This window comes from Beta vulgaris, chromosome 2 (assembly GCF_026745355.1).
Source record: "Beta vulgaris subsp. vulgaris cultivar EL10 chromosome 2, EL10.2, whole genome shotgun sequence".
In the NCBI taxonomy this organism is placed as follows: domain Eukaryota; kingdom Viridiplantae; phylum Streptophyta; class Magnoliopsida; order Caryophyllales; family Amaranthaceae; genus Beta; species Beta vulgaris.
This window is the reverse complement of record NC_079203.1, coordinates 51,940,668-51,967,922: the sequence shown is the minus strand read 5'-3', so window position 1 is coordinate 51,967,922 and position 27,255 is coordinate 51,940,668. Positions and strand designations below refer to the sequence as shown.

Below are 27,255 nucleotides of genomic sequence, written 5' to 3'. Positions count from 1 at the left end.
CATCTACTCTCGCAGCTAAAAGTTACCACTACAACTACTGTTGCCGAACACGTCCTAAATCATACGGATCGGGTCATTCTTTAAAAAAAAAATATCGTTGGTAGACATGTACTTTAGTGTTTTATATTCGGTAATCGTAGGTGTTGTTTTTAATGTTGCTTCTCAAATATGACCATAATGATGCTTTATGGCTAATTATATGTTATTCTTGACAATAATAATTTATGTTTTTAGGTTGAGTATCGGTTAATATATCATACTACTCTCGCTCCGATCCATAACTCATGCAATCCTAGTAATTTTAGAGTATCAAATGTACTACTTTGACAATTAACAACTTTAATTATGTATCAATAAAAAAATTATGAAAGATTAAGCTAAGTTTTTCCTTTGTTTTGTCATGTTCGGATAAGTAAAAATTAACTTTAATTCCTAATTTAAAAAATTCATAATTACAATGATTGAGTAATAACTATTTTTGAGCGTGAGTCTTTTGTATAGGATTATAAATCTTTGCTCTTTGATATTTTCTTCTGAAAAGAATTTGCTTTGCTACGATGATACATGTGACTATTTATAGTACATGAGTTTTGGAGTTATTTGAGATAATTGTGATATGTGTTGTCGCTTGGAATAAGAAAGTGCATTCTTTTGAGTTGGCATCATCACTTGAATTTTGTAATTTTTCTTGAATGGAGGTTTTGTCTTTATGTGGAAGAATGAGTGCTTTTCTGATCATCCACGAAAGATTGAGTGCTTCATTTTGAGACATATTTTTGGTGAAATGGAATATTATGTTGGACATTGTTGATATAAATGACTACCTTTGTCATTGATATTTTTTTTTGGTTTGTGTTGATTGTCTGATAAGTCTTGCTTCATTATTAATCTGGTTTGCTAAACAACATCCTAAAATTTCCTAGTAACGCCTTAAATACGTATAATATATCGTATTTTCTCATTTTCAGTTTTTCTCCCCTTCTTTCTTCACTTTCCCTCCCATCTTCCTCCACATCCCCATTGGGCACCGGTGCCGACACACCACCGCCGCACCACTACTGGTGTCGCACCCTTCTTATCTCATCTTCATTTTAGTGATTTTTTTTTTTAAAAAAAGCGAGGCGTCCACCATGGATTCCCCCACCGCCGGTGGAGGTGTCCATGGCAGGCGCTCCACCACAAGGTGAGGCGCCTGTCATGGCCGCCTCGGCCTCCATCGATGGTGGGGCGTCCATGGTAAACGCCTCTATACTTTTTTTAAAAAATTTTCAAAAAAAAAAAAATACATCCATGGCAGAGGCTTCCATGGTGGACGCCTCTGTAATTTTTTATATAAAAAAATCAGTCTCCTCGTCACTTAGCACTATGGGCCGTGATGGTGGTTGTGATGTGTGGTGGTACGACGGTGGAGACACAAGTTCTGGTGTGGCGGTGGTGGTGTGGCGGTAGTGTTGATGGTGAAGGGAAAGGAGAGGGGAAAGAGAGAAGAAAAAAATGGAAGTATGAATATACGATATAAAAATACTGTAGTTAGGACGTTAGTAGAAAATATTAGGGCGTCAAATAGCAAAATCCTTGGTATTGATAAAATCTTTAAACCAATTTGTGACATTACACCTATGTAAATACTTCCTTTGTTTTCTTATCAGATGCAACAATTGCTTATTTCAATTTTATAAAAAAAACAATTGATTATTTTCGTGCACATATCAAATGTTGCATCTAAATACCAAGTAAGTGTTGGCTCAGTGGTGATGGGGACTGGCTTTGGTAGGACGGACTCGTGTTCGAATCCCCGCAACACCCTTAGGAGAGGAATGGAACATAACCACCCCGAACTTGGCCTCGATCCGGATGTAGCCCGAAGGGTAAACCGGGTGAAAACATTAAAAATGTTGCATCTAAATAAAAACGGGGTGATATATAATAACCCATGATAATTTTGGTCCCGTTGATATGGAGCTTATTTTTTCTTTCCTTCAAAGAAAGTTCAAAGCCAGTGTATTAGCTTAAAAAGAAAGTCCAATTAGAAACTTGGGTCGAATTATAGGAAAATGGGTCAATCTCAAAGTGATACATCCGCCATTGATGAGACCTCAAAGGAGAACACCAATGCTCCGCCTTCTTCCATGGAATCTCTGATTGCAGGTATATCTCCCTATAATCTTTGCTGGGTTTCGTTTAATTTTAGTCATTTGCTCTTTAATTGCTACTCTAATTGCACTTTGCTTTGGTAATTAATTTCGTTTAATTTTTGTTGATAATAAGAAAAGATTTGAAGATTGAATTTTAAGTTTTATGAGAGTTGTGATTTTGAGAATAATTGTGCTGATTTTTTTTCCAGAAATTCTTAATCTTTAAGCTTTTTTAGTTCTTATATCTATTAAATTTACAATTTTCACATGAAATTTCAAATACCAGCAACTAGAAAATAAAGTAAAGTATTACTTCTTTGGGATGCTTCATGCCAGCATAAAAACTCTTGAATTTTGAAGAAAATTGCATACAATATTGAGACTAGTAGTTCAGTGTCTAACTAGTTTTACTATATAGAACTATATGTACTTATGTAGTAGTAGTAGTACTCATTGGGGAGAATCGGCACATCGGTTTTGCTGTTTGAGTTTTCATCTCTCTGAATGATTGAAACTGTGAGCAGCATTGTTTGATTTCTTATGTGTTTTCGGTTCTTGGAGACGTGTTCGCTGATTGGTTGTGGACCTTGAATCTCTTGGAAGATCTTGCCATATGCCCTATCCCCTAGGATAGGATGATGGGAAGGGATTATATCTCTTTTTCCACTATCATTGACTAACCGAACCCTTGTGAATTGCAACATGGAATAGGTGATTTGGTGCATACAAATTACAATACATTTGGCTGATTTCACATAACTAGGTATCGAGTTGTGTTCCCGTTACTCCATTTTTGTACCGCCAATTAGGTAATGGTGGTCATGGAGGAATAATATTCTTACTTGAGAATATCCTGTAAAATCTCTCAAATCATCATGCATGTTGAATGCCTCCTGAACAAGATTGCCAAGCACTTTGGTTCAAGAGAAGTATCATTGACTGAATTACAGGGTTTAGATAAAATGATCAGATATCTGTTGTAGCTGTTGGTCCAAGCTCTCGAATTCTCTCTTCTAACAGCAGCCAATGAGGGCTTCCTTAGGCCTTCTTCCCACATTTTATTAGAGTGTTTTTCCCTTTATTCCTAGCTAGCAGACTTGGTATGGTATGTTTATTGGATACCATGGTCAATAATTAAGGAAATTTTAGAACTAATGTCAATTTAGTTATGTATTTGCGAACCAGAAACCACGTTGCTTAGGGAGGGTCATTGAGGTAGCCATCCTGTATTCCTGTGTTAAACGGTTTCTACTTAAAAAATTAATTAAGGATATCATTCCTTGATAGACATGTGCTTGAATGTATGGGTTCTGGAAAACTGATTGTACTAAATGGTATAGCCCAATATGCGTCAAGATGTGGGTATCACAAAGTACCTCTGGTAAGAAAAAAGAAAGTTGCAATGATATTTCAAGAGTATTCTTGTTTCTTGTACAGTGTGCTTGAAGGAGGGAATTTGGGGGGCAGGGAGAAGTGATGGATTTATTCTATTTACTTTCCTCTTAGAATAAAATTTTCCAACCTTACAGATATTTGAATCCCAAAGTCCATCAATGACAGAACATGTCTTTGCATCTTTCAAAATAATATCAAGATTCTTCTTATTTCTTGTAATGTCAAATTGATTAGCCTTGATGATTGTATCTCTCTTCCAATGAGAATGTGATTTGTTTTTGGACCATAATATGTTTCTTTTGCCTTTGCAGAGGCAGCAGCATATGGTGATGATGAGAACGAGGTCATAAAGCTTCAGAATTGAAGTATCTTCTTTGTTATATTCTGAAGAAATGATTTCTTGTGTACTTCTATAATTTCTTTCTAAATGAATTATATTTGTTCTTTTCAGTCTATTGATGCAAAAGCTCAAAAGGCTTTGGAATGCCCTTGTATAGCTGACCTGCGAAAAGGTTCATGTGGGAGTCAGTTCTCCGAGGCATTCCTTTGTTTTCTCAAGAGCACTGCTGAAGAAAAGGTGAGTGCACAAACCACACATGCTCTTCAATATCTTTGTAAACAACATGAACCAAGATCAAATCTAGTGACAACTTCAATATTTATATGTAGAAGTTGGATCTATATTACTCCATAGCAATTAGGTAGCCATTATTTGAACCTAGCAAGCCCTTATCTGCTATTTTTGAACTCATTTTTCCTGAAGTAGGTGAAATAGAGTAAGGAGAGCAGAGCCTTAGTCATTAACATTGTTTTGAGATGCTCGTTTGCATAAATCCCTCATGTCCAAAATGTATGTTGATAGTTCCAGATATGTATTGTTTCTGAAAGGACGCAAAAAATCTTCATCAGAAACTTGGTCAAAAGAGGTCTTCAACAGGTCCCTCATGTGCCTTAGCTTTTGGTGTAAGAAAACAATGATTGCTTGGGTGATTGCACACACTCAATTGACAGACTTGCTTTTATTAGCTCGAATCAGAGACACTCACTTGGACTTACTCCATTCTCGTGACTAATGGAGGACATGTCTTAGAATAATACTACTACATTTTTGTGTGTCCATTTTCAGGGCTCAGACTGTGTGAATCCATTTTTGGCATTGCAAAGTTGTATAAAATCCAATCCAGATGCATTTCCGAAGGACATCACGGGAGATGATCAAGTCAAGGAGGAAGAGTCTTCTGCTAATTACAGTATACTTCCACCAAAATGGGCTTTGGAATCACAAAGTCCTAAACCAAGACTTTAGTGTTTAGACCTTAGCTAGAAACCCCACCCCTCTCAGAAAAGAAAGAAAAAGAAAAAAAATTCCCTCAATTTTGCATCTGTATTTTTCTGTGGTATCTACGTACAACAAAGTTTATCGATCACACTCTTTGAATAGGAATCCATTTTCTGAAAGATCCTGGCTTTCGTGCTTTGGTGGGTCTCCGAAATCCTTTCGCAGCTTATTTTCATACATGCAATTTTTTTGGGTATGTCATTACACGAATTTCCTTTCATACTCGAATCTACAGTTTATAAAATACTTTGTTTAAAATTCTGCGGTCATACTACTTCCTATTTCTTCTAATGGTTTTCAAGAATGGATTTTGACCACGATTTCTCTTATCTTATGTTAATATAAATTTTGAAAACACTCTAAAACAATCTTGCCCCTTTTGGCTACCAAACTGAAACTATTGACATGCAAACACATGAACAAGGTATTTACTCGGAAGAATCGCATGAAAAGCAAGCCACATAATTACGAGAATGCTACTTTCAACTATTGGCACAGAATAGAAAGAGCGACGCTGCAATTTCGCAACTGATGAAGTTATATAGTGACATAAGATATGTGGTTCTTAATTCTCATGGCAGAAATGCCGTCCAGGTCGTACTTGTGTATCAAACCCTGAAGTGACATAAGATATGTGGTTCTTAATTTCGCAACTGATGAAGTTATGTATCAAACCCTGAAGTTGAACCAGGTACCTAATCTTAATGCTATCAACTCCACAACTCGATGCACAAGAAAAAAAATCACTTCTCCATTTGATCATCCACCCGCAGCTGCACACGTTTATGAATGTTTAACAGTGACTTTTTTCTTGTTTCCTTTTGTTTTGACGTAAAGTATCACCCGCAAATATAAGCCTGAAGCAGCATTAGTAAGCGCCCTTACTCTTCTGCTCCTCAGCAATTGATCCAAAGAGTCCTTAAGCTCCTTCTTAGGCAAGTGGAGTGACCTCCACTGATGCTCCAATTCGAGAAAAATGGGATATTGGCGAAGAGCCTTTAGGTTAGGCCGGTCTCATCATTGCATAAGCTCCATTTGGGTACATGCTACATGCTTTTTCACAAGAAGTTTTGTTGTCAGTTTGCAGCACAGGACTTTTTGATGCAAATCCTCTTGTTATTGTTTTGGATATAAATAATAGCATTATTCAGAAGTTCTACAGAGTTTACAGTTTCGAAATGCATGAATGATAGAATAAATTCATGCTAAGGCAATTTTTCCTACACATTAGTTTTAAAGTAGAATAAGACAATGAAAAGAACAATATCAAAGATAAGCAAAATTAATGAACAAAAGGTGAAGCTGCTTCGATAAGCAGGAAACTTCCTGAAGTGCGTCAAAAGCTATTGTATCCTGGAGCTATGTACCATCCTTTATCTGCAAACAGCCCACTGTTAACCCGCTCCACTCAGTGAGTGTACATTGCAGAGAGGCCATTTTTTCCGCTTGTCGAGGGTTTAATCCAAGGGGTGAACATTGACTTCTGTTGAAGAAGAGGCAGATTTTGAGGGGGGCCTCCGACAAGGATGTATAGTTCTGGACTTCTGGTTACATAAAGCAGTATAAACATCGTATTAGTCATCTCAAGCTGTCAAGCAATTGCTTCATCTAGTTGGATTCATCCAGCATCTCAATCACTGGGGCATACTGCAAAAGTTCATCCAAGGAGAGAAAGTGGACAGAAAATGGTGAGGATGCAATTGTGCAATTGAACTTTGTTCTGTAACATATAGAAGAGAGTTTTTATACATTGGAAAAAATCAGAGTATCAGACTGACCTCATCATCTTCTTCAAAATATAACCCGTACACATCACTTTTTTTTTGGAACTCCCAGCCAAGTGTCTTCTCAAGCAATTCTCTGAGTTTTCTGGTCTGTTAAGATTATGGAACAAAAAGGTGTTAGGTTGTCATCAATCTCCTCACCATAAGTGCGTGCATAATTTTTAGCAAAAAAGGGTATGAGAATCAAGCATGAGCATATCTTCATTGTTTGGTTTCCAATGTGTTCTTTCACATGATCACATCCATAGAGATAAGTATGATCAGAAATAAGATTGTTGTAAGAAATGTGTGTAAAAGCCTACAATAGCAATGCAACAGTCCTCTTTCATAGAGCCGGGCTTGTGCGGCCCGGCCTGAGTTCGCTACTAGCCCAGCGCGATCTGGGAGGCACAATGGTGGGTCGTGGGTCATTTATGAAGATCATTTTCGAACTTTGGCACGACCACAAACCAAAACATAAACATAAAAATGTAAAATTCTTAAAGTGCCCGGCCCCACACATGGGCGGGGCGGTGGGCGGCGTCTCTTTCAAAAATTTGGCATGAGCCCATCACTACATGACTTTTAGTTTTCCTGCTCAAGGCGTAGCCGAAGCAATACGAAGCCGCTAGCCTGGTCATGGCGCCTGGCGGCATGTGCCCAACTCTACGCTTTAACTGTAAAAGTGTCATAAGATTGGAGTAACCTACTTCAATAAAACCACAACCAACTGCAATCCCAAAAAGGAGAATTCTTACACGCAATTGCTATAAAAAAACCTAGATAGCAAAATTGCTTTCTATACGCATTCTAATACCGAAATCAGGTACCGTAGCACAGTAACATTGCTTGAGAATACTATAAAGGAAGCATATCAGAAAGAAACACAGTTATAAAACACTTAGCTATAGTATATTAAGCACTCACCCATGTCAAAAGATCACCATCAATAACTGAGGCCTCATTAACCAGCAAAAAAAATTCCTGCATATAGGCAAAGAGAATGTCTAGAATTAGGAGTTTACCACCAGCCAAATAGTAAGATCTATCAAGTTCCAGATTAACTCTATTCATCTGTCAATGTATGATCTTATGAAGCAAAAGTGTTCCACACCATCCTCTGCTTCAATTGCTTTCTTTTTTATTACTATGCCACTATGTTCAAGGTCGTCGACTTTACCTGGTGCTTGGTGGATGACGATTTAAGGAGGTTATTATTTAATTAATGTACCCTTACCCATGTTACCCGGACTTAGTATCGCCCAATTCCTCTGTTTATCAAATATTCAATATTTTGGACCATAATGAAGTATCAAAGTATCCATATCCATGTTGGAGTGTCAAAGATCCAACACGATCCATACCCATGTAGAAGTGTCGGGGTTTCCAACACGGATACTCAAGTTAAAATGAAGAGTCTGAAGAGAAGTATAGGCTACTAGATGAGCCTTACATGCTAAGAGCATCAAACATTACTGGAGAAAAGTTTGAGCTCGGTAATTTCAGGAGATACAATGCTCATAAGCCATAAGAAAGGAGGCAGGGTCCTTCAGCGGACTCAAGTTCTAATAATTTTGATTCTGTATATAAACATGAATATTAGTTTGGTGGCAAGATTACCTTGCAAAGATGATGCAGAAAGCTATCAGAAGAAAACCATGAATCATCAAGAAATAATGACGATTCCTTCTCTATGTCGCTGTTCCTTGCTTGGTCCCTTTGAATACCATACTTTAGCTGATAGTATATGCACTTGATGAACTGCAAGAAGTTTTCTGGAAATTAGGAAGGAAAGAAACAGAGGAAAGTACCAGAAACACTGCCCGCATGAAACCAATTACCACTTATCCCATCTAAGGCCATGATCCAAACTTGAAACTGGAAAAATACAGGGAACTTACAAATGATTATATATTACCTTTACAAATAACTGGCTCCTTGTTTGAAATGGCTGCAAGATATAAGCAAAAAAGTAGCAAATTAGAAAATTTGTTCAAATGAGCATAATTTCATACTAAGCAGTTAAGCACACTTAGTATTTTCTAAAATAAAGCCATAGATTTTCATATAAAATCCCAATGCATCACATCAACACACAGAACACTTATTTCTGATAAAACCTCGTGTTCCAGAGAGCTATGAAACTGACACTTCAAGGTTCAGAATTTCGATATTAATATTGAAAATCTCAAAATAACAAGGCTATTAATGGCTGCTAGAAGGTCATGTCAAATCATCACTTGACCCTGCCAGTTTGAAAGTAGTCCAGATACTCCAAAAGGGTCCGTGGACGTGGCTGTGGCCATTCTTACAACGTAAGAGAAAATGTCGTTTCAGTAACGAGCATTATTGGGCTCTTGGCAAGTTTCTGTCTAAAACTCTGAAACTATAATGACATACTGCATGACATCTCAATTTCATGTTCAGTGCTGACAGCAATATTTCAGCTTGGACAGTTGGACCATGGAATAAATCAAATTACAAAATTTAATCTGCTTATATTGTGAAGTAGCAAGCCAACAATGAATTCCACATCAACGGTCTAGCAGAAATAAGGACAAAAACCACATAGATTTGAACGCCCAAATCCCACAAAGGCACACACCTTGTGAAAAACAATGGGTTGATGACAGCTATGGACTCATTAACTTCCGAAAATGTTGAAGATGTACAACTGCTTAAAACAACCCACAAATCGTTACAGGAACATCAACCGCTGGAAGTATTCATCACGGAATTCATATCTTAAACACATGGAATTCTGATAAGATGATTCTAAACTGTAAGGCAGGGGAGAATCATGAGTAAGCGAACTTACAGCTTCGGTACATCCCAATAAAAGACTAACCAAAGATTTCCATTGTAGAAATCCATCAAGTGATTGCCCCATCTGTGAAAGATTCCAATAGTCATCAAGACACTGGACATAGGAATATTAAGATGCTACTTTTACAAGGTGACTTGATTTATTACAGTTCTTTATATCATACCAGAAACGCAATAAACGCAAACTGCAGCTCACCGAGAAGTCTTTCTTCAACGCCATCATACTCTTTCATAAGAATGTTTTCCAGAATATAAGTCTGAATGAATAGGTGACAGAAGCATCAAAGCAAGAAAAACAGAATTAATGGCAAAAGTCAACAAACTCTGTTTAGCACAAGCACAGACAGGCAATACTCTAGTTACCTTATCAAGATTCACAGAGGTAAGCTCTGCTCCAGAAATTCCTTTCTGCTTGATGACCCGAGGAATTGGTGTATAGTAGCATCCGTTCCTTTCTGAACTCTCAACCTCTCTATGTAGTTTACTATCTTTCAATTGTTCAGCTAAAGCTTTCTCCATGGTGGTCTTGGGAATGCTACCAACTAGGCTTGATTCACATGCCACAGTAATTTCCCCACCTATTGGTTCTGTGAGATAGGACATAAATGAGATCAAATCCTGTAAAAGATGCAGATAATTCTTTGAAAATCTTCACAGATAATCATGAAATTCATGATAAGGAGAGAATAGAAAGGATACAAGTTCACATTCCATTACTACATATTATTGTTTCGAAAGTGAAAATTCTGATTTAGGCAAGGAACATTTGTGGTCATGAAACTAGGGACAAATAGGAATGAGATATCAATTGGATGTTAAATAACCTCCAACAAGTTCAACTTAAAAAACAAGCTAATATGATCCCAAGTTCAGCAATTAATGCAAAAGGTGCTAGGTTAGCAATCAAAACTGCTGAATCCACCTATACAGGGATGGAATATGCTTGAAAGGCAATATGAGGTAAAAACCTAGCCGTCAAACCATCAAGATTCATTCTCTTACTTGAGTTAAGGCATTCAATTGAACCAACTACTCCGGTTCCATATCATAAGCTTCACATTCCCCATTATGGACCCTTAACCCTTGCTCCACGCACATAATAGTCATATTAATATTGTAAGCTATTTTTACAATAACAACTTACTTCAATCCACAAAACCAACCATAAGGATTCATTCTCTTACTTGAGTTAAGGCATTCAATTGCACCAACTACTCCGGTTCCATATCATAAGTTTCATATTCCCCATTATGGACCCTTAACCCTTGCTCCAAGCACATAATAGTCAATTAATAATTGCAAGCTATTTTAGAAATAACAAGTTACTTCAATCCACAAAACCAACCAAAAAAGAAGGCAATGCTGATGGTCAACTCAATAATAATTGTGAAGTTCACAGGCCAACAACATACACAAATAAGTTGGCCTTACAACACAAAAATGTAAAAGGTCGCGTACAAAATAGATGAAATGTTCATACCAATACGCTCAATGACATCCTTACAGATGTAATTCGACAAACGTTTCCAATCTCCATAATCATTTAATGAGTAAGGACCCAGATGCCTATCAAATTCAAAATGTTTCACAGCCTGGGCATATCTCTCATCCTGAAGTGGATAAATGTCATTAGAAAGTCAAAGTTGGAAAACAAATCACATAACAAGGGTAATAACTTCTCACACAAGCTCAAAATAGTGAGCTGTCAAACCAAATAATTTTCAGAAATGAAACAACCACCAACGTGTATATGCTGAACATGAGCTTCTCCTTGCCAAAATGAATGTTATAGATCTAAATCGACTAGTCCAGAATCATGACTAGTAAAATATGTCATATACGTATGTGGAGTTAACCAGGCCAGTAACCCCAGTGTTAATAACTACAAGATAAACTATTTTATGCACAAAGTTCCTCATATAATAATAAGTAATTTATGTCATATGTGTTATGCTCTACTATAGGAAGCTAGATAGCTGCAACATCATCAAATCAAAATGAGAGTGACTATAAGGATCGTCCATTAGCACATCGATGCAACAAGTTCTAACCTCTTCTTCTGGAACTCTGATCAATCTTTCTTCTAGTAGATTCCACTTACGAACAATAACCTGTTGTAACCAAAGCAAATGAGCTGCCCCCAGTAATCGGAAACCGATTAATAAAGTCAAGGGATTTAGTAAGCAGCCAAACCTCGGATGGGGAAGTCTCAATAAAGAAGCCAACAATGGGTGAAAACTCCTTCCCATCTCTGCATGGAAAATGAAAAACTCCATACAATTAAACCACTCATCTGACAGATTAAATGGCCGACCCAGAAAGAAGTAATGAACAAAATACAACTTAGTTCAGATGGACACATTTCATCCAGAGAATACAAATAAACAATTGGCAAAAAAAACTCAGACACAAACAAAAAGAATAAGCAGGGAGCATACTTATTTGACGAACTGTAAAATACAAAGTGAATGCCTGGAGGAATCATCTTGATACCCTTGAATTCAGGTCCCACGGAGAAAACCTGAAAGAATAAATTAACATATTCAGCAAGTTGCATATCCATCAATGAACCAAGGAACAAACCCTCATGACAAAAAAAAAAAGGTTACATGGATACTCCAATCAAAGTAGTGTGCATGATTACTAAACAAAGGAGCTAATATTAGATAGAACAATTCAAACGAAGGAGAGACTAAACATACATGGAGTACAAATTTAACTAGCCGTATTCAGATGTAAGAACACACTTCCATGGGATTTTGTTGATACCGTACGGAGCCAGTGTCGTGAACAGTATAACATGTGAAGGGGTCTCAAGCTCATAGGAGGTCACAACTCTCCGTCTTGAGTTTTTTCACGCCGTAGTATAAAAACCCCAAAAACGAGTAGGTCTCATCACAAGTTATAACTGACTTGGCAACTATAGTTGATCACTAATCCAACTCCAAAACGTCACTATAACTGTTATAGGCATTCCATAGTGAACTATTAAGTATATTTCAGTCTCTAGATCATTTGATCAGCAACAAGCCGAGTATACTTCCACAAAATTCGACTTTTACCTAAGTTTTCTACAAATTCTTAGGTATTCTCAACACACCTACAGGCTACAACTCTACAAGGTTACTATTTTTTACTCATTTGCCTACCAAAAATCCGGATAGCTTCGAATGAGCAAAATTAGCCCTGAAAATGGGTGAAAATTTTACCTTCAGTATGCCGAAACATGATAAGACTTGTTGTAAGTTTTCACCCAAATTTTAAGGTGACATATAGCCCTTTTTAAATTACAGGAACCTAGCCATTATTTCAGTACTAGTATCATTTTATCATTATAGTGAAACAAAATGAAGTACAAAAAGTACACCAATTCAACAGGAAATAAAAATAACCCAACCATCATAATCATTGTATACCTAAGTTTCTTGCACATATGAAGTGATCAATAATCCTAAATAAGCTAAAACAAAACAAAAGCTTAGTTCTTTTAGACAAACCATAACAAAGATAAGTCTTTACCAATTAATAAAACCCCCTAAACTTAAAAACCCAGCAACAAGAATCCAAAAATGTAAACAAAAAACAGAAAAACTTGTTTTTTCTTCATTATTTTCACGAACACAGAAAAAAAAAAGTGGGAAATAGAGAAGATGAAGGACCTGGGTGTCAATGCCAACGAGGGTGTACTGAGGAACGTCGAGAAGAAGGAGAGTTGAGCCATGCTTTACCAATTCTGTAGCTTTTTCTGGATCCATTTCTCTTATTTCGACTGAAAATTTTTTCTGCTCGAATGTTTGCAGTATAAAAAATGGTAGCTTAACTTCGTTTTTTCCAAACTAGAAGTCTAGAACTCTACGACTACGAGTCCAGAAGTGTCTTTGGAGATAGGTGTGTGAGTGGGCTTGGACTGGGTTAGATTTCGTAACTTTTTCTTGAGTTCAAATTCAGTTTAATTATTGTAATATCTTCTTTCTTCGATTTAAATTCAATGATTCACAATGTTTTCTTATACTTCCTCCGTTTTTTTTTAGATGTTACACTTTCTATTTTAGGAAGTTTTAAATTAGATGTTACATTTTTATTTTGGGTAATAACTTCTCTCTATCTCTCTCATATCACTTGTTCACATGGGACCCTTTTGTTTTTCATTCTCTCTATCTCTCTCCTCTCCAAAAATCACCTAGGAGTCCGTGATTTGAAAAGTGTAACATCTAATAAAAAACGGAGGAAGTAATTGAATTTGAAAAATTAAACTCATTATATCATTTCGTAAAATAGAACATATATATCTTTTATATTATATATAAAAATATGTTCCCTCAAAAAAAAAATATATAAAAATATGTTTAGACTGGATTGGACTGAATTTGGACTTATTGGACTTCAAAGAGATAAGTCCAAATCCAATATAAAAATATTTGGACTCGAAAATTTGAGTCGGGAGTCCAATCCAAAAAAATTTCAATTCAATCAAATCCGTAGTCCGCTTACACCCCTATTTGAACTATTTGAAGGTGTAGAGTCTAGAGAACGAGAGATGAGGGTTACAAATTTATCTTACGCTTGCTATTTAATTTTGTTGTATGATGACCAAAAGGTCAAAACTGATATAATCAAAGATATTACTCCACTAAGGTAATTATTTTTGTTCAAGTAAGATGACCATAAGAGCATGTCCATTGCCTACTCATAGTTTTTTTTACATAAAATATGGGGTTGCATTTATGATTTTTTCATATTTGTTGTTTGGGTCAAGTTATGACTCAATCTATGGTTGGTCATCTTATGATTCAAATTATGGTTGGTCATCTTATGATCCAAACCAACCATTTGTGGACATGTATTAGTGCGTCATAAAGATTACTTTTGGTTATTCAAATTTTGCAATCTGAATAACTTTAAAAATACAAATTTAAAAAAATTGACCAATGGTCCTATTTTTTTTAGATCTATAAATAGACATCCATTTTGCTATATTTTGACACACTTTTGAAATTAATTATTTTCTCTTTATATTATACACACATGAATAATTATTTTGAAAGCCTTGATTCTTAAAGATTTTTTTTAATCAAAATTAATTACTACTAAATGAATTTATTTAGGATCGTAAATACGCAAAATATATTATATTATATTATTTGGAAGATCCCATGGATGATCCATTCTATTGTAGTCGATACAGCTAAAGATTTGGGTCAGTTTGAAAATGTGCAAGTTAGTCATGTTTTTAGGGAAGCTAATGCGGCAGCAGATTGGATAACACTCGTAAAATACTATGAGCCATCACATTGCTATCTATTCTAGAATCCATAAACTGCAGCATAAAATTAGAAGGGCTGCGAACAAAATCCAACCTACTATTCAAATGCTCTCAAATACATTTTTCCATTAGACCAAGCACCCTTCACGGCAAAAACAGGGAGCATGTTCAGAAATTTCGTACAGTGGGAAACATCACGATTTAATGTTAATATACCTATTACTATAATACATGTTTTTGTATTTTGTAGGACGCATTGCGCGCATCTTAATCTAGTTACCTATACTAATAGCCAGACAAAAGCTTTCTCAATTGTGAGTTATGGCATGTTTTCTTTGACATAAAACAACTTAAGTGAATTGAATTGAACTGAACTGATTGCAACTGAACCAAATTGAACTGAATTGAACTAAATTATAACTAAGAAATGATAGTCGTTGGAGCTGAGAACTAAACTGAATTGAACTTAACTGAACTAAACTGAATTGAACTGATTGCAACTTAACTGAACTGAAAATAAGCTAAGGAGAACATGCCCTTAGTCCATTAAACTACTGCTACTACATTATTTTTTTAAAAAAGAAAAAGAATCTGATACTTTATAGTATTCCATATAAACCGATTATTTTTCGATTGATTTAGACGATCATTAATTACTAGTTATATTTTTCGTTTAATCTTTTTATTTTTTGCGTAATGAAAATACTTAATGCCAGAAATTGAAGGCAAATGGGAATTGTTATATAAAATTTTGTAAAAAAGAAAAACTGAATTCATCATAATAATGCTAAAAAGCAAGATTTTCAATAGTATATATTCAATCAAAGTAAAATTATAACACTCAATGTGAAGATTATGCTCCTAGAGCAAGAAGACAAGTAAAATCCCCACCAAAAAACCCAAAACAAATAGTTGACAATGACAAATATACGAAAAGAAACACCCTCAGCATTAAGTAGATGATGATTACACAAACTATTCTGTTAGGAAACAGGGTGTTGTAGTTTGATTAATGCGGAACAGAAAATCAATGAAATAATAAAGGTGAGTAAACAATAAAGATGAACAAACAAAGAACACAAGGATTTACGTGGTTCAGTCAAATTTGACCTACGTCCACAGATGGAGTATTATTAGAGCTTTTTCACTATTATGTAGAAAATCAGAGAGAATGATACATAGAGTCCTAAATTCTAGAGGCTAAAAGTATTTCATAAGTTGTGGGTAAATAATGAGCACCAAGAGGTCCTTTTATAACATAAGGAACCCCCACACAAAAAAAAACCCTAGAATATACTCCGTACAAAACCCTAAAAAAGAAAACTGATTCGGAAACCGATCTCACACACCGCGAGTCACGAGGGCTCTCGGCAGTTCTTTGTAAAACGGGTAACCATTTATAGATTGAGAGATATGTGCATTCAAAGTCAGCCTTATACCATTCACAAGATTTCAAGTCACAAATAACGGAATCTATACTTATCTACTGTAACCATTGTTTAGCATGAAGGTGATCGATTAACATAAATAATATCTTCAAGCTCAGGTAAAGTCTTCAAAGTATTTCTCCAACTCCAACCAACCATCCTCTTGATCATTGTAGTCGCAACCAATGTCGTCGTCGATGAGATCGATAGTCGAGACATCAACTATAACAACCATCTCATAACCTAAGCTATAACCATTATCACTACTACTAGTATCTAAATTGATATACTTGAGTATGTAAGATAACATATCCTCTTTAACATGAGTCCAAACCCCAGGAGTCACATAACCTGGTAAACCTTGTTTAGTATCAGCAGTTAAAACTTCAAAATTGATTGTACTATAATTGATTCCGAACGTAAGAGTAGCGTAAAAAAACACCCGAATCCATATCATATTCTTTCGAGATCGAATTTGAGTTAGCTCGACAAGGGCAATCTTGTTTTTTATGGATTTCACGCCAATGCTGAAAATAAAGAATAACGGAGATGATGTTGGAATGACAACTACATTTAGTCATGCAGGCTTTGGTGTCGTCGAACTTAACCGTGCATGTAGTCTTCCATGGTAATGACTAATAAATGCAGAGAATTGAAGAGGGAAATTAAAGAAAAGAAATTTATGAGGTACGTAATATTTGTATGGAGTTATATGAGCTTATAGTTCATTATATATAGATTATAGGCTATGCGATGATCCCAAGTCCTAAGCATACTCGCATTAGGATATGACGATATGTAATCAGAAGTGTACTAGGTTTTGGTATTAATTAAGTTGTCCTAATGATAGTGGCTTAGTGGGAAAAGAGAAAAACGTGGTCCTAAATTTAACTTGTATAAGTTTATCTAGTTACCTTGCAAGTTAAAATTGTAATATTGACCATTAGATTCCATATCTAGAGTTTGTCTTGTAGGAGACCGCCTACTTTTAAATTAAAATTAGGCAATGGTTAGCCCAATATTAAAAAAAATAGTCCAATAATGACTAAGTTAATTTCTTTTGGTGACTAGTTTAATTTAATTCATTTAGTGACTAGGTCTATTTTTATATTAAAATTAGACCGTCTGTTTTAATAATTTTTGTCATATCTATCTATCTATAATAATATACTGAAGCAAAAATTAGAGATGATACATGTCACTCTCTCATCATACATTTTACCGTTTTAATCATTTATAAGGTATACTTCATTGCATAGGGTTTACACTTCACATCTTACACTTTGATTATCTTTGGTGATTTATATTTTAGGAAAAACATGGTCATATGGGATCTTGTTAGATTTGTCTCAATGTATATTTTTTTAATATTAACTTTTTACTCATTGATAATTAAAAATATTAACGTTTGAACCATGTATCGACAAGTGTGAAAACTTGAAACGGTGCAACTATTTCTAAATGGAGGAAGTATATATTAAGTAAAATCTACAAATGCTCCTTTTTAACGGGAAGTTTATTTAAATAATCTTCTTAAATTGATAAACTGATTTTATGAAAAATATTCACATTTAATATAACCATTTGTTTCCTATATATTATATTTTTTTTTGAGGGATCCTATATATTATATATAACGAGCTAAACTCGAGCCAAAAACTAGTAATATAGTAGTATGATGGAAGAATTCTTTTGGGGTGATATATATTCATAAGTATAGAGTATAGATAGATGTGGATTAAAAATCGAATACTCCCATATCACTGGAGAATTTGAAAATACTCATGTAATATAGGGGGACTTTTTAAAATACTTTTATGTGGCTAATTATTTTTCAATACCCATATAGGCATATAATTAAAATTTTAAAAAGGGGGACTTACCGAGTCAGCCAACAACCGAGCCAATTCACCTTGATTTAGAACTAGTGCTACTCCGATACCTTCATTTATCTCAAAAACGGGGTGTCGTGTCGTGTCCGACATGACACTTGGATACTTTAAAAACTTGTCTTTTTTCTATAAAATAGCCGAGTCGGACACTTGGACACCCGTATCTGAGTAGACACTCAATCCGTGTCTGAGTAACATAGTTTAGAACACCATTGGACCCACACCATACAAAGTGCACCTTACTAACTTGTCGTGCCGCCGCCATATCAGCACCTCGAGGGAGTTGGTTCCACGCACCACGCACCACGCACCACGCCTAAGAGTTGTGTTATCCTCATTTATGTCACTAGGTAAAAGCGGCCCAAACACCACCCTCACAAAAAGGCTCTCATGTCCTCCATGCTGCTGGTGTTGTGTTGGTGCATGTAAAAATGCATAGCAAATGACAAAAATTAAGCCGCCTATATATAACGAGTCTAGATGTTCAAAGAAAAATTCTTTATTTATACTGTCACAAGACTGCTACATCGTCAACTCATACCTCAGTAGAAAACTACAGGATGTTAACAGTTCAGTCATAATGAACATCAGAAGTTTATAAACCTGTATACATGCACAATGCAGAATTTCAATCTCACTCTCAACCAAGATTAGAAACAGAGAGCACGCAACTGAGGTTACTTTCTCCAAAAGAGCATTAGTCTTTTGGGGAGTTAAGTCAGACGAATAGACGATGTGGTACTTATTGAGCTTCTGTGCAGATATAATAAAATTGTTTTTACAGTTGGGTACAAATACAATAAGTGTCTGATTGACAGGAAAATCAATTGAAGTTATAATAAGAGGTAACTATGAATCTGGAAAGGTGCTTGGTTGACCAAAACACCGAAAGTACAACTTCCCGAGAAGTCCAGACAAAAAGATGTAGCTTCCTAACCTCCATAGGTGAACGCGACTTCATATAGGAAGTTCTACTTCCGAATGTCAACCAAAAAATTGGAGCACTTCCTGAGAAGTTAAATTCTAAGACTTCTTCAGAACTGCAACTTCCAAAAGTGAACCAAACAAGGTAGCAAACACTAACTATATATCTCAGCATTGAATTTGACATGGGGGTTGCGGATATCATCCTGGCTCTGAATCAATCGAATCTCTAGACTGCTGGTCTTGGGATCAAATCCTGCAAGTCTGTAGTCGTTTATTGTCTTATGCAGAAGTGCCTGTGGAATTTGATGTTCTGTAAGAGAAGATATATGCAATGCAAAACAAACATGGCACTGACCATATAAAGGCCAACATATTGAATCATGTTCTTTATTTTATTTAAGTTGCATCCAAGCATAAAGAGACATGGGATCAGGTTAAAATCAACAGCCTCTAGTAGACACAACATTTCAATGACAAACTCAAAGAAAACAAGAGCACACAGCATAAGCAGTCTTTTGTAATGAAGTGATAAATCAGAGAATAAACCAGCCCATCACTCAATCTATTTTACTTAACTCAGCTAAATTCTCTCGGATCGCGTTCTATCCAAGTATCAACTCGGCTATTTTATGAAAAATTTCAATGATTTTGGCCTAAAATGAAGTGTCAGTATCCTAGCCATGTTGGAGTGTCCAGAATATGACACGGGTACTTGAGATAAAATGAAGAGTCCGAGTAACATAGACTTGGTATATCATGATGAAAACCAAAAGTAGAGCACCAACTAACCCACAACTCAAATTTCCCTGGGTTACTGTCAGAAATTAATTTCATTAAGTGATGCAGTATAAAGGTCTGTCATAGTGTATTTCATCATATGACTCTATTACAAGCAAGAAAAATAAGTGGGAAAATACCTGCAAGCTTGAAACAGCAAGCTCTGCTGCTTTAGCAAGATTATCAGGATACTTCTGTACAACAAAGATGCCAAGGTAAGCTAAATGAGTAACACAGAGACCAAGTCAACTTAAGCAGATTAAGGAAAGAAAATTACATTGCTCCATCCGAGTAATAGTGCAGTCATTAGATCTCCTGTTCCCTACATAAGAAGAAATCAGTCTCAGGCAACGGGAACGGCATTATGAGATGTAGAACTTCAAACAATGCAATAAAGCACAGTTGGCCAAACACTAGAAGAAGCTTCCAACAGTTGCAGTAACATACATAACTGATAAGGTTTATACAAAATCTACAGTGCGTCTGTCAGTTCTTATGAGTGTCAATGTGTCATACTATTTACAGACAGAAAAACAGGTGATGGTTACAGCAAGGTACATAACTCTTATGCTTGAGCAAAAATTATTCAGATTAGCAAACTTTAGGTTTCTCTCCTGTACAACAGAGTGACAGATAGATAAGATAAGAAACTACATACCGTAAAATATGCTGGGATTCTCGGTATCATTATTTTGAATTGCTCAGGAGCCACATTCTATATACAATGGTAGCAAAATTCCGTCAATAGAGGTTTATTCATGCACAATGAGATCATTAAATCAACTACTATATGAAAACCATGTCCAGAAAGCAGTATCTCATGAAGATCCCATGACTAAAAAGAACATTATATGATTTTCCAATAAAGGAACTATAATGTCAGAACACGGATGCTGACATAGCAGCTTACATGCTGAAATGAAGAAAGCAATGCAGGAAGAATTCACAGGATCAAATTTACACAAACCTTTTCTTTCTTACTGCTGCCAATGAGGTAGAGATTACCATCAATATTTATACTCGTGATGACAACCTGGAAAGCATCATCCACACTCATCACAATTGGATACAGTATGAAAGCTGGATCAAGATATATATATAAAAAGGAGAAGGAAAAAAAGTCAAGAATGATCAACTCAGTTGCCAAGCAAAATTTACTTGTATATGTTGTCATTAAATAATGACCAGTATCCATCTATTCCAGACTGTAAAAAGGAGACTCATACTATCAGACACTCAGTAATACAAGTCCAAACTCCAGAAAGATAGTGGTCTTGTCATATTTGTGTCCCTACTCCCAAGTATTTCCTCAAGTACTCCAATAATTTTTCTTAAAAAACTTTATTCCCACTTTCGTAACATGAGCTTTGCCTGATTTTCAGCTTCAAATCTTTTTTTGAGTATCTTCACAAGTTTGACATCGTCGAAAGCCTGGATTACATGGGCGTTTCCTCATATACTCTCTCAAAAGTCTATACTTTCCCAAGGTTTAAGATGCAATCTTCCAATGACTAGTTGCAGAGAAGATCAGTGATCAAGGGTTACTCTACATAAGATAAGGGATACTTCTATTTCAAACCTTTAAGAGCAAGGGTGACTTCAAAAAAATAAAGAGGTAATCTCTAATGAGGAATAAGATTTTTTCCATCCTATTGTATACACTCATCTTCTTATTAGACTTGGTTTTTGGTCAATTAAGCAATCCACTACTTTCTGCACAACCCGCAAAGTTAATCGTTAATTATGGGTGACACCCCCAGCTAGCATTTCCTCATCTTGGAAGAAGTAACAAATACCCTATAATCCTGTATTGTAACATCAGTACGCATGCTAGGTTTTTTTCAGATTAGTGAATTACAATCAGTCTTAAGCCAATAATATCAGCCAGCTTAAATATCTTAATACCAGATGAACTGCATGGCATTGCATTTTTTTTTTTTTTTGGCATTGCTTTAGGCCTTTGGCAACAAAACATATTGACACGAATTACACATATACTTATTACATAGGAGTTACATTACCCAAGAACACTTGAGATACCTTAAATACAAAGCATAACATCTTTTTAAAACTTAATCTCATGATAGAAGCACAAGAAGAAAAACCTTTGCTGGTCCAGCAGCATGAAGTTTGCTACAAGCTTCCCTGCCGTCTTGTTCTGACACAATCCTGTAACAAATACAGGTTCCAAAGGTGTAGAACACATATATTGAAAGACTAACTTATTTGCAGATTGCAAATATACGAAGGGTAGGTTCATTCCCAAACAAAATTCAGTAAGGAATCACATTGCAGGATGTGTCACTTCGACCAACATTAAGAAAGAAAAAAAGAACTCATTAACAAAGAGTCACTCATGTATGTCAACAATCTTTACTTGCATGCCAAACAATAGCATAAGATTGTACAATCATTTGTAGCAATATTCTTAAAATGACGAAAAACCTTGCACCACAAGGTCCTTGTTTCACATTATATATTGAATTGCAAAATATGTCAATGTGTATCATCTACCTCTAAAAATGCCATGTTTTCAGCTTTACCTAGCCCAGTAAAAAGAATCACAAAAGAACATTAGAAAGAAAGACAGCGAAAATGTGGGAGAAGACTGCAAAAAGAATTCTCATCTTTCCACTGAAAATTTCCCCTCTTATTGTTGTTTACTTAAGTAACAGTATTAGTGCTTTAAATAGAAGAATTTACTATATAGAATCCTCAAGTTCAAGATAAAATAACTGGCATGACAGATCTTAGGATGCAGAACCAGAAAAGGGATGATACCTCAAACCAGTCAGCAGTTCAGCTTCAAACTGGTTAGGTGTCAACATTGATGCAACAGGAACAACCTAATCAATAAATTGATAGCAGATATCAATGAAGCTATAAACAAGACCGGAATTGAGATCTAAGAGCCTGTAGTTTTGACCGCTGAGGCATACTTGCATGCTTGACATCTTTAAAATAAAAATCCTAAACGTTGATACTGTCTTAATCTAACATAATGGATAAATCTACAGATAAACCACACACCTTTTCCCTGTATACTGACACCAGATCTTCGGGAACATAGAGCTTTCCTTCATCACCCATGACCGGATCACAAACTGAAAAGGAAAGAGCCTAGCTGAAAGTCTAAAACAGACATAACCTTCTCAATTAAGTAAAGATATGAAAAAGAGCAAATAAAGTCCCATCCATCACAAATAAAGTTCTGCAAACATAAAAGAAACTACAAAATTACAATACTCTACTAGGAATTATAATACGATATTAATGTTAAAGCACTAATACTGTCCATGAGGAAAAAGAAAAAAGAAAAGCTGATCGAAAGTTGTTTAATTCCAAACATAATACTTCTTTGACTGGATAATTTGTGGAGGGAATTCGCAACAATAAAAGCAAACAGAAGAACCTTAGCTATAGTGAGAATTTATTTCTTTTTTACTCTTATATTTTTTTTAATCTGGAAGAGAAATGTAGTAAAAGGGGGAGTAGATGCAGCTCTTTAAAACAAATACACATGAAAAGTTATCCCCCTTGAAATTGCTTTTAAAATTCCTGTTACATAATCAGGATCTTCGAATAATGCAATTTGAAGCAGTAAGCAAAGCATTAGTTGAAATTTGCTACTTGCTAGCGTACCAAATATATCGTAGTGTGAAATATATCCAGTGGCACCGGTTCCTTAATGTTTAATCCATGAGGATATGTAACCCCATGTACCGACTACTGCAACTCATAATTTTCATCTCAAGTCTAGTCTGCACTTCCCAAATTACACATCTATGATGGGATAATACAGTCAATATGAGAGCATATACAACATATTAGACCCCATGGCCCTAAGTTTCTACATTTCAATCTACACTGTTCTGCAGTTTTATTGATATTCCTTGTAGCTAGATGATTTGAATTTTAAAAGACAAACATACTTCTAGCGTGAATTTGCTAATACACCTAGTAAGGTCAACAAGAAATAAGTCCCAAATGAACAAAAGTCTCTAAAGAAGAGCTTCAGAAAACCATATCACTATCGAAGAAAAAGAACTACCTATATCATTATATGAAGAGAGAAAGTGAGACTGTTACCATAGAGAAGCCCAGGATTCACGGATCGTAGTTTAGTAACAACTTCCAAGACATTATTCAAAAAGGAGACTGAACCAATGTAACCTGCAAAACCAAAGAAAGCAACTTAGATTTTCAAGGGGGTCCACAAAGAGAGACCTACCTCTAGGAAGCGTCACAAGCATATAATAAACATATACTTCTAAATACAGTGTAGCTCAAGGAAGCATGATGACTCATGTGCATAAAGCACCACTCATAGGCTAGAGCATAGAAAGTAGAATGGTGAACATAAACCTCATATTGTTGGCTAACAGGATTTAACTGATATTAGTTGCCAGGTTGCATCAGAGCTGATCTGAATGGTTTTAAATTTCTAATGGTATAAATGCCTATTCTTATCAACCAAAAACATGTCACGGAATTCCTGCGGATCAACTGTAGCGATTTGAGATGGCTATTGTCCCCATAACAAAACTAGGCAATTTGCATATTATGATGCTCTTAAAAAAACTGAACCTCATAAAGAACTTAATTGTTGGAAAGTTACAGATTAGTTATCCAAAGATGGGGAAAGTGTTAAACATACAGGGAGCAACAGCTACAAGCCTACAATTCTAATGCATATAAATGTCTCTCTTACCAACATAAGAAAACTAACCCTGGAGATGTATAGACCCCATGTCTAACAAAAACACGAGGTCCACCTTACAAAATGAACCTTACCAATATTGGCTAGCTGAGCATTAAGTTTTAGATAACCTCCAAATTTATCCTATAGATAATATATTCGGCCTTCTGATGAACAAAAGACGATGCACAAGCTTCTTCATTTTGTATCACTTGGTAGTTTCCCATCTTCTACCAATGTCAGAATTCGAGAAAACTATTTTACATGAAGCATAGCCCATGATTTACCTGTCAATAGATGAGTGTAGAACAACAGACCATTTGCTTCTAGACCTTCTACCAAGTCCCATAGTTCTTTCCCATTTAATACCTGACCTTTAAATGTTGGATATCCTGCATGGTCCACAGCTCAAAAAGTTAATAAGCAGAAGAAGCTCATCAAATGTCAAAATTTCTGATGGAGGAATAAAATACATTGGCATTAAACCAGCTTGCCTGTGTGATTCGAAAACTGTACAGAATTAATCGGGTCTACATCATATCCAAGAAGTTGAAGCGGAAACACAGCCGATTTATTGCCTACATAACCCTGAATACAAGGGAGCACAAAATCACATGATTCAGCCTTTTGGTTGATAAATAGCAACAAAAGGCAGTGATACCAAAGGGATTCATTTCCCACCTCCTAAGACTTTACAAACTAAGCTACTCGGAATCGCATTACAAAATCCCATTACTAAAGCAATCACCAATTCCTCATACATATAGATATAATCACCAATTTGTCTTAAAAAAGATATAATCACCAATTTATCATACATATAGATATAATCACCAATTCATCATACATATAGATATAAAAACTATCATTATGTCATAGCTTACCCTTACCCACCAAAATAATTGAAATTTCACTACTGGTTAATACAATCATTTATTCAATTACCCACCAAAATAATTGAAATTTCACTAACTGGTTAATACAATCACTTATTCAATTACCCACCAAAATAATTGAATTTTCAACAACTTTAGCATAATCCAGATTATATTATTTGGCAAAAAACTTCATTTACCTGAACAGTATGAGACTGAATGCTGAGAACACGACCAGTCTCAGAAGGCAAAGCAACTGATAAAATGGGAGGCTGCGCCATTGACGAATTCATAGAGCTTATTTTCCAATTAGTTGACCTGATCAATCAGCACAAAAGAAACCCCATTTTTAATCAATTTTAAACAGTTCAATGCAAAAAAAAAAAGTACAAATTAAAAAAAAAACAAATTTTTAAGGGTCACCTAAAATTGCAGGATTTTGGGATTTTTGAGGATAAAAAAGGGTGAGAATTAATCAGCAAAATGGTAGAAGAGTGAGAGTTACACATTCAATTCTCAAAAAGAGTTCATTTTTATCTTGTTCTTCAGTTTTTAAGTTATTTTGGGTGAGAAAGAGAGATATAGCATAGAAAATTTAGGAGAGTTTGACTAAATAAGTTATTGTTGACTAGTGAGGCTGCTAATGTCAAAGGAGATGAACTCATTCGTCATTCATGATACATTTGATACCAAATTACCAACTTTTTGTAGTTAGGGAAATTGCCAATCTTTGTACCCTTATAATTATACGGTTAGTTATACCATCTAAGATTTGAGATTGGATTTGATTTGATGTGAGATGTTATTTTTAAAAAAAAAAAAAATGTTTGGAACAAAAATAAATTGTCATGTGCTTGAGAAAAAGATCAATTTAACTCATTTTTTTTTTTTGTTTAGAAAGATTGAAAAAAAAAAATTGGAATAAGAGGAATCAATAGAGGAGCGTGGCCGCGTGAGATAGTTTATAAGAGCATAACTACTCATGTTCCAAAATAAATTTATTTGGTAGTAATAATTTTGATTAAAAAACTTCTTCAATAATAAAAACATCCAAAAATAATTATTCATGTATGTATAATATAGAGAGAAAATAATTAATTTCATAAGTGTGTCAAAATATAACAAAATGGATGTTATAGATCTCAAAAAGATAGGACCATTGGTGAATTTTTTTTTTTAGTTTGTATTCTTTAAGTTTTTCATATTACAAAACTTGAATTATAAAAAATAATCCCTATGACACATTGCCACATGTACACAAATGATTGGCTTAGGTCATGAGATGGCCATCCATGGTTTCGGTCATAGGATGACCAACCATGGATGAGTCATAGCATGACCCAAATACAAACATAAAAAAAACCATGAATGTAATTTCATGTTTTTTTTTAGCAAGGTTCATGACTCAAATTGATGTCCAAAAAAAACCATGAGTGGACATGCTCTTACCTTTTGGTTGTAAAGGAGAAAAAATAACTACATTAAAGCGGATTAGGGTTGATTTGACAGCTATATTAATATATTAAAAAGCCTTTAAAGTGTTTAATTCCATGTAATTCACGTACAAACAAATATATACATGTAATATATAAGATTCGATCACATGAACACAAGCACATATATTAAATTCTTAAGCATTAAATCAAGTAATACTTGATGTTATCATTTTAAAGTAAAATTTAATAAATGAAAGATATAATTATCATGGATGCAACCCGAGCCTAAAAACTAGTATGTGATAATAAATAGTCCATAAGACTTTGCAAACGAGTCAATGGATAAATTGAAGTGATATTTTTTTTAAGAAGTAACTGGTCGTGTTAATTTATTCTTCAAATATGAGATTCATAACTACATTAAACGGTTTCCTAAGTATATGATTGGATGTGAGTGCAACTTTTTATATTCTCGTAGAGTATATCCAACTAACTATGTAA

At 35.1% G+C, this 27,255-nt stretch overlaps 3 protein-coding genes across 3 annotated transcripts; 1 reads left to right on the top strand and 2 right to left on the bottom strand.

Moving 5' to 3' along the window:
* The first annotated feature begins 1,952 nt into the window (after window positions 1-1,952).
* LOC104906679 (mitochondrial intermembrane space import and assembly protein 40 homolog) lies at window positions 1,953-4,988 on the top strand. Its single transcript, XM_010695467.3, has 4 exons — window positions 1,953-2,148; window positions 3,842-3,873; window positions 3,982-4,107; window positions 4,657-4,988. The coding sequence occupies exons 1-4, from the start codon at window positions 2,055-2,057 to the stop codon at window positions 4,834-4,836; spliced, it is 432 nt and encodes a 143-aa protein (XP_010693769.1). The 5' UTR covers window positions 1,953-2,054; the 3' UTR covers window positions 4,837-4,988.
* Window positions 4,989-5,964: 976 nt separating this feature from the next.
* Window positions 5,965-13,361, bottom strand: LOC104906689 (uncharacterized). Its single transcript, XM_010695480.4, has 13 exons — window positions 13,118-13,361; window positions 11,897-11,979; window positions 11,652-11,709; window positions 11,510-11,569; window positions 10,939-11,068; window positions 9,822-10,045; window positions 9,623-9,715; window positions 9,451-9,522; window positions 8,551-8,583; window positions 8,253-8,393; window positions 7,560-7,616; window positions 6,648-6,743; window positions 5,965-6,516 (listed from the first exon to the last, which is right to left on the bottom strand). Exons 1-13 carry the CDS (start codon window positions 13,211-13,213, stop codon window positions 6,478-6,480), a joined length of 1,182 nt encoding a protein of 393 aa, XP_010693782.1. The 5' UTR covers window positions 13,214-13,361; the 3' UTR covers window positions 5,965-6,477.
* Window positions 13,362-18,758: 5,397 nt separating this feature from the next.
* Window positions 18,759-26,051, bottom strand: LOC104906695 (pyridoxal kinase). The gene is made up of 13 exons (XM_010695486.4): window positions 25,742-26,051; window positions 25,519-25,636; window positions 24,938-25,031; window positions 24,731-24,835; window positions 23,834-23,917; window positions 22,775-22,848; window positions 22,526-22,590; window positions 21,850-21,913; window positions 20,712-20,777; window positions 20,403-20,459; window positions 20,022-20,066; window positions 19,885-19,938; window positions 18,759-19,260 (listed from the first exon to the last, which is right to left on the bottom strand). The coding sequence occupies exons 1-13, from the start codon at window positions 25,825-25,827 to the stop codon at window positions 19,120-19,122; spliced, it is 1,053 nt and encodes a 350-aa protein (XP_010693788.1). The 5' UTR covers window positions 25,828-26,051; the 3' UTR covers window positions 18,759-19,119.
* Between the last annotated feature and the right edge of the window lie 1,204 nt (window positions 26,052-27,255).